Genomic DNA, 8,957 nt, shown 5'->3' on the forward strand with positions numbered 1-8,957 from the left:
TATATATATATTTCATTCATTCGTTTATTTATCTTCTCCTTATTAATTAATGTTTCAACCATTTAATTTGTTGCAATTTAAAATTTATACACAGTTCCAGTCAACATCGAGATCCGATTTGTGAGGCAATGGCATGGTGATGGGAATCCATTTGACGGACCTGGTGGCGTCCTCGCTCATGCAACTCCACCTTCGAACAATGTTAGCTACGTACATTTTGATAAAGCCGAACATTGGACTATCAATGGTCATAAAGGTGAGGAATTAAAACTAAAAACATTTGAATGTCAGTAACATTAATTTGTGAGTGAGATCAGTGAATAATGTACACTAACATGTGACACTTATTTTGTATGTCAATACAAAATAAAAAAGGAGTTCTTGGACTTGCCAACTTCTTAAGGCGGAACCACATGTTGGCCGCTCGCCACGAATCGGAGGCTTGTACAAATGCTCGGTTACAAAGAGCGGGCCATCCACATGTCAGTGTTATCCAGAGAGGTAAGCATGGCGGACGTACAAGTGGTTTCAGCCATTGCACCGGGATTATATTATTTTTATTATAAAAAAAAAGAAAATTAAATATATATAAATAGGATTTAATATAAAACTTATTATAAAAAGCACCAACAAACACCTTAAGGGGCCTCTACATGTTGGCCGAGCCATGGCGAACTCAGACATACGCGAGCATGTGGATGGGTGGCTTGGCTTGGTTGGCCTAGGCACGTTGCCGAGCCATCAAGAGTCGGTTTTTTGGCCACAGATCAAAGGGGTTCGTGAGAGCGCTCGTGTAGCATCTACACCATTGTTCTTTGTCTAGTTGCAACTGAGAGCTGTTAGAAGGTTAAAGGTGTTTGTTGGTACTTTTTATAATAAGATTTATATTTAATCTTATTTATTTATATTTAATTTCCTTTCATTTTCTTTTTTTGTAATAAAAATAATACAATCCAAGTGCAATGGCTGAAACCACTAGTACGTCCGCCATGCTTGCCTCTCTGAATAACACTGACATGTGGATGGTCCGCTCTTTGTTTGCCGAGCATTTGTACGAGCCTCCGATCCGTGGCGAGCGGCCAACATGTGGATCCACCTTTAAACCTCCTAACAGCTCTCAGTTCCAACTAAACAAAGAACAATGGTGGAGATGCTACACGAGCGCTCTCACCTACCCCTTTGATCTGTGTCCAAAAACCGACTCTCGACGGATCGGCAACGACCTTTGGCCAACGCGTACAAGCCACACATCCACATGCTCGCGGATGTCTGAGTTCGCCATGGCTTGGCCAACATGTAGAGGCCCCTTTATATTACATCTACGGTCTATACTAATAGCTACTTTGTATCTGTTGTATCCAATGAAATGTGAAATTTTGAGGTACAATTCGTAATATGATGTCATGTCATGTTAGTGAATATACTGACAATTTATTAATTAAAACTATTTAAAAACCTATTAATATAATTATGTTTTTTATTACATTGAGAGGTGTAAACCTATTTCAAGTAGCAGCACACGAGTTTGGCCATGTTCTTGGACTGTCGCATTCAGATAAACGATCAGCCTTGATGTCAACAGATTACTGTGGCTATCGACCAGATTTCCAACTCGATAATGACGATATATTTGCCATCCAGGTATAAATTTACAACTAACATTAAGTACAGGTTAATGGTAATTTAATAATGATTTTCTGCTTCCTTACTAGAAAAGCTTGGGATGATTTGTATTCTAGCAGGAATTGAAAAAAATATTTTTAAAAATAACATAAGTATTATTAATTTAGTGGTTTATTCAACTCATACTACATTCACTGAAGGTCCCTACGCAGGTATGTTGATGGATTACTTGGTTTCGCTGAGCCTGAACAAGTTTGCCTAAATATGTGCCCGATCAATCTGGTGTCCAATTTCGGGCAAGCTTTTGTAATGCATCCACCATAACCACAAGAGTTACTATTGTTTTTCCTATAGATAAGCATTTGTACATTATTCGTTTTTAATTAATTGAATAATTTTCATATTCTTCGAAATAAATTATTAAATTAAAGTTTAAAAATGTATGTATATTAAAATTATGTCAATTGGGCGTGAATAAATTGTTTCATATCTGGGTAATTATATATAACGGCATATATCTAATTTTAGATAGAGGTATTTATATATTTATAAATACATACTATGTCTTGATTATTAAATTAACATAATACCTCCTTTACTGGTATTTACGTTTCCTTTATTAAAGCGTTCTTTATTTTGATAATTTTTTTTTAGTATTTAAATACTTTTTATTTATTGATAGATATTATAATCTGCCACACAGTTGTGGGCAATAAGGTAATAGTGATGAATGATCACATTCATACTAAAATAAAATAAAATAAGAATACAAATACATAAATCAATAAAAAAAAAAATCTCTCTTAAAATATATTCAAACAGAAGGATAAACAAAATGAACATAATCAAACTATGGGTATGAAAAAAATAAAATAACATAATGATAAAATAATAAAATCTCTAGTCACATTTACACTCTTAAATACAATATTTACATAGTCGACCTAAGGATCCCTAAAAGGAAATGGTGTCCAAGGGAATCGAGGAAGGAATTGAATTGTAGTGGGAAAGTGGGGATCCGGGGTGGGAATACCCCGCTACAAGCGTTATGGGAAAGAGAGAAGTTTAGATTGATACGGCTGTGGTTTGTTGGAAATTTTGGGCTTGTAGAGGGACTAAGTGATGTGAAAGGGATCGATGGATAATGACAGCAGTGCCACCATGTGCTGTTCCGTCAGGATGGTCCGTTCGATAAATTTGGAACTGATGCATGTTGATTAGTCGTCTGGTGATAAATCGAGTTTCTGCTATTAAGGCTACGTCAATATTTTTGTCGTGTAATAAGGCCTTTAGTTCGTTAACGTGGTTTCGAACACCATTCGCATTCCAAAGGAGAATAGAAAGAGACTTAAATGGTGCCATTTAAGGGTTCCTTGGCGGAGGAATAAGACTGGATACTAGATTTGAAAGTAAGGAGATGAGTGGAGTAATAAGGGATCTAAATTCGGATAGGAAAGAGCTGAGAAGGGTCTCAAAAACCAGATTAGTAGCGTTAGGAGGGGAGATGCAGGGTATCTGATGATTAGGCTTTTGGGAAATGGATGAGGCTTGAGGAACAGAGGCATGAGGATGTTGGCGTTGAGGTTGAGGATAGTGGGGTGTAGGTTGCGATTGTGGCGGGACCTGAGTCGCCAGTTATGTTACTCCAGTCATTTGAGCGAAGGACACTCCTGGTTTGACAATTCTTGAGAGTCTCCTGAGTGGTCTGGTTGCATCTCCTGGTCTGGGACCTGCCTGTTTTCTGGATGCAAGAAATTTGTACGTCTCACATCTCTTGTAGCTAGCCGGATGCCCTTCTTTATGGCATAGTGCACACACAGCAGGTGCTTGCCTAGGCTTGCTGTATTCTACTGATTTGTGTTGTTGGCCACACTTGACGCACCTAGGTAAGTGATGGCAATAATGTTTAGTGTGAACAATTGTTTTTTTAGGGTACGGTTTTCCAACTACTACCCTGGTATTCAACGCCTGGTGTTTGTTCGAGGTCAACGAAGAACAAGGGCAACGCTATTTTATTTGATGTAATATTAGGATCTTTATTTTATTTTCGTACGCTCACAATTTGTCGAACTTTGTACCCCATGGCCATAAGTTCTTCTTTTGTGGCTTCCGGTGGTGTTGAGGGGTGTAGTTGTCTGATAACACTGAACGCCCTCTCTTGGCGTAGTTGATATGTATGATAGTCGGCTTTTGTTTCTGCTAAGTATTTGATTATTTTTCTGTACGTATCTGCGGCATCTGGTATTAATTTTGTATCATTGATGCAACTTTGACATATATGAGTACCTGGGCTAACAACTTTATTCATTTGTTGGCAAAAAATATAAAAATTATAAATTTTTTTGATAAATATTGGCGGTGGCTTGTTTCTATGTGTATTTCCTTCTTTTGCTGAGTTTCTGGGTGCATTTCCCAGGCTTCGAGATCTTTTAGTGCTATTTTTACTGGACCTTACCCTATGAAAATATCTAATTTCATAGTGGTGAGGATTATAAGGCTAAATATTTGGAAGAAGAGAGGTTAAAAATATTATTTAGTTTACGTATTAAGTGTAAGTGGACGTAAAGGACAGAACAGTCCCACGTCAATGCGAGCCGGTGGCCAACTGATTAAGCTGGAGCTTTTATCTCTAGTACCAGTCTATGGCTGCCGTTAGTATTAAGGAACGCATATATTATTCACTTAAAACTTAACAAATAAGTGATTACTCAGCTATATTTTAGTTCACATGTGAGCAGTATCACTTATTATTACGCTGACACTATTTACGCGCACGCCTATTTTGATAATAAAAATAGATTAAATTTAATGTAATAACAAGTCCGATCTTCACCAAAATTGTATCTTTGTATGTAACATGGGTTTGGACACCGATATGTATTGCTCTATTTGTTCATCAGGTATTTGTAGGTTTTTTCGATCTTTGGCAAGTGGTAAACGTGATGTCCTGCTTTGTAGGTTGCCCCGTTTTTTATTTTACAACCCCAGCCTATATATATTTAATACTATAATATACTATACAAAAGATATTCTGATTAAATATAATCCTTCTCTAATTACATTCATTTTATATTTTTTAGGCTTTATATGGAAAAAGAAGTAAAAATACATTAATAACACCTCATCTGCTATTTTAATCATCTTAGTCATCAGGGACAAATGGAAGAAAAATGGGTAAAAGCATAAGAACTATCAAGATGGCGACAAGGGGCGGTTCCTTGGTGTGAGGGAGGAGATGGTGATGTAACTGACACAATACAGTATGGTGGTGGGTCCATGCTTTTCAAGTACAGAATAAGATGAATTAATCCTCCATTTCAGAGTTATAGTTACATTAATAACATGTTATTAATATTTGTTTTAATTAAATATTATCTAATGAAAGTTTAATAGCTTGGGGCATTTAATTTGCCATTAAATAATCATTAAAGTAACATTAATATCCATATTATTGAGGTTTCAAGACACATAACCTCAATATTCCTCGATATAATCTGCGAAAGGAGAAAGAGAGAGAGAAATACTATATTTAGCTATGCTGCCTACTTGCATCAGGTTGCTACAATACACACCATACCAATCAATCCATGATCGGACATATATACACATGATCCTACAATAATTTGTTTTCCCTTCCTTTTTCTTTTACAATACTCTTTCAATACTCGTCTACACACTGAATACAAATATTTTATTTTATTTTTAATTTAATAATTTCATTACATTTTACGATTTTATTTCATTAACTTGACAATTTTATCCTCTCTACTGAAAGATTAATAGCTTGGGGTATTTAAGTTGTCGTTAGATTCTAAAAGTAAGTGAACTATCGATAATTATTTATTTTAGCCGAAATGTTTCTATTCATGTATTTGTGATTATTATTTACTGAAAATTAATATATAGATGGTCAAGAATGGAAATTTCGTATTTAAAAAAAAAAAATGAAATTTATATTAACGTAAAACTTAAATATATTGGCTACTGAGGAAGATACGAGGTTTGATTCTTCGTCGATAGAGCGCAGCAAGAGTAAGGTTTGTATATATGGAATTTTTTGCGCACTCAATTATACTGAGATACGGGTATGTTCATCCATCTAATAATGTATACAATTTATTTAAGATTTTTGTTTTATTATTTGAGTGCTACCAATGGTTTCTCTACAAGTCTGTATCATAGCATTATAATTTAACATCAAATTTACCAAATGTATTTTTATGTAAATACTTATAAATAAATATATTTTTTTTTTATACGAGGTTTTCATTTTAGGCTATTGATACGGTTAAAGAAAAGCTGATTAATATTAACTCTAGGCTCAGTACGTCAGTGACAGAAATTATAATAATAGGGAACAAAAAACTATACATACCTGCAGGTAAAATTAGACTCATAAAATTAAATAATATATCCATAAATTTAACAATGATAGGGTATATTAATTAATTATATATAACATGCATCATTTAATTGCTGAAGAAATAATATTTTTAAATTTTAACATCTATATTATGAAGGGTTCAAGATACATAACCTCAATATTCTTCGATACATTCTGCGAAAGTAGAAAAAAAATAGAGAGAAATGCTTTATTTAGCTATGCTGCCTAAATACATAGGGTTGCTACAATACACAGCATACCAATGAATTTATGATCATACATATATACAATACATTTATTCACAAGATCCTACAATAAATTTTTCCCCTTCCTTTTTCTTTTACAATCAATACTCTTCTACACACAAAATACAAATATTTTATTTTTAGTTTGACACTTTATTATATTTCATTACATTTAACAATTTTATTTTATTAACTTGACAATATTATTCTCCCTATCTCACTCTCTTAGACTTTTCCTTTCCAGTGATCCACTATCCACGTTCGATCAAGTTTATCGTTAAACAAAATTATCAACAGACAGCAATGCAAAGTCAAACCAAAGACATATTAGTCACCGTAGTAGATCAGTTTATACAAAGAAACAAATAATGTTTTTAAAAAATATATAGATTTAGGAAAAACAAATAATAAAAAATTTAAATCTAATAAACTTTAATTATTCTTCTCTCCAATACCCAAGATAACGTATTTAACTAATTATTTATACTCTAATATGATAATAAATTTAAAAAAAATAATAATAATAAAAATTTCTCACTTAAAATAATATTTTACGAATTTTGTAATTATCAAATAATTGATAAAATAAATTGTTAGAAAATTTATTAAATGAGTTCTTTTCATTATAAATTTTACATTAATTAAAGTTATATTTTCCACTGGAAGAGTTTCATTCATAATTAGATCTTGTGAATGAAAAGATACTCTTCCTTGTTATAATTATTTATTTTGTATCATTAATAAATAATAACAAGGTTCGGGGGTTGTCACCTCATCAGGTATCTACAACACTTAATCAATATATCACAATTTCTTTTTAAAATTGTTTAAACAATTACCTGATTAAAAGGTCTTTTAAAATTACATTTTGTTTTCTTCTTATTAGTCTTACATTGCTATGAATAACATATTGTTGTCACTAATATACAATTTTAATAATTAAAAAAATAAACATATTCTTAACATAATAAACATATAGGCTTCCAGATTTTGTTTATGAGTACTCCTCTGACCCCTGGAAATCGCTCCTTGAAGCCATTGATAGAAGAATATACATTTGCATGAAAACTTGTTTGTACTAATTGAATCAATAAAGATAATTGTAAATATTTTGATTTATTAATTTATTGTTTTTATTAACGATTTGGACCGAAACAGGAAAACCATCAACAAGGAGTGATCAACTAAAGTGCTACTCGTTATTTGGAGTGATGTAGTTCTGTAGAAAAAGCTAAGTCACAACTTTTACGAAAAACGATCATATTATGATAGGGCAATTTATCCTATGAACTAAATTATTGATAAATTATAATTAGAACAAATCATATTTTATTTAATTTATGTAGTCCTGAAAGGAGAGTTGTCTATGTTATAGTATTCAATTTTTATATATATATTTTTTATAGGCATATTCTTAAATATGAACTTTCAATCAAAATTTTATTAAATGTTTAATGATTAAAGAAAATAATAAATACTTTTTGAGCTCCTGTATTTGAAATATATTTATATTATTATTTATTATGTTTATATTTCAATGTAGTAAATGAAGATATTTTACTGTAATGTTCAACACATAAAGTAAAAATCACCATATAATCTATACTATGGCGTGTTCATTATTCGTTAAACATGTAATATTTATGAATAAATAATAATTTGTTTCTAAACAGTATTTTTTTTTACAATTGTAACGTTTTTCTCAACTGATTCAATGAGGGCAATCAAAATTAATAAGGATTTAGGAGAACCCTGCAGTTCGGAATGTAACTTTCCAGATTAAAAAAAAAAATGATTATTTCATTACTTCAAAAGAACACATGTACCTTTAAAACTATTTCGTCCCGGTATAATGTACTTAAATCTGTGAAATAAACCTGTAATTTGTTTTGTTTTATGAACTATCAACGCTTTTTGAAAAATCTATTGAGTGAAAATTGGGCTGATATTTTTTATTTTATTCATTTAATAAATTACATCCAATATGGTCCGACCTATTGACAATATCTGTCGGTCGGTGCCAAAATAACACATAAAAATTATAGATATAAGTCAAATGTAAATATTACAGTCTAGACTATTAGAGCCTTGTGGAGGCTATACAATTTTCAAGCTAGATAATTACAACATGAATTGGTGTAAAGTGATACAATTAATATTTTAATTAACAACCACTAAAATCAAAATAAAGTAAAAAAAAAAAAGTTAATTATTAAAAATAAAATAAAATAAGAAATAATAATAAAAATAACTGAAAGGATTTTGAAGTGAATAAAGCTAAAAATTTACAATTAGTGCATTAATATAATAATGAGAATAAAACAAGATAATACAGAACATGACAAAAATAAGGATCCAATAATATATATTGCTAAGCACACACATACATTGCTAATACAGATTATAATACAGTAAATAAATCATGTGAAGTTAAGAAAAAATACAGGGAGATATGGTCATTTGGTGAATCAAAATCAATTATTGGAAATCACAGAAGTAAGAAACTACCCAGTTAAATATTTATTTTTTGTGGTTGATTTATTTATTAGTTCTTGTAGTAAGTGATTGAACAGATATGGAACGATACAGTCTAATGCTCGTTAACCAAAATTATTGTTATAGGGTGGTTCGATAAATTTAATTTTGTTTCTAACATTTCTTAGATATATTATTTCTTATATAAATATTTTTTTTATCTATAAATT

The 8,957-nt window shown here is 31.4% G+C and overlaps 1 protein-coding gene across 5 annotated transcripts in view; it reads left to right on the forward strand.

Moving 5' to 3' along the window:
* The window catches only part of LOC106677916 (matrix metalloproteinase-19), a 19,551-nt gene extending 11,809 nt beyond the window's left edge, over positions 1-7,742 (forward strand). For 3 of the 5 annotated variants that reach the window (XM_014416132.2, XM_014416136.2, XM_014416134.2), the window contains 3 exons: positions 95-256; positions 1,493-1,641; positions 4,704-7,401. In XM_014416132.2, coding sequence (XP_014271618.1) covers positions 95-256; positions 1,493-1,641; positions 4,704-4,760 — 368 coding nt within the window. In that variant the 3' untranslated portion in view covers positions 4,761-7,401. The other 2 variants (XM_014416133.2, XM_014416135.2) reach the window with 2 other exon arrangements.
* The last annotated feature ends 1,215 nt before the right edge of the window (positions 7,743-8,957 follow it).

This window comes from Halyomorpha halys, unplaced genomic scaffold (genome assembly GCF_000696795.3).
Source record: "Halyomorpha halys isolate HHAL.00 unplaced genomic scaffold, Hhal_1.1 Scaffold111.1, whole genome shotgun sequence".
In the NCBI taxonomy this organism is placed as follows: Eukaryota; Metazoa; Arthropoda; class Insecta; order Hemiptera; family Pentatomidae; genus Halyomorpha; species Halyomorpha halys.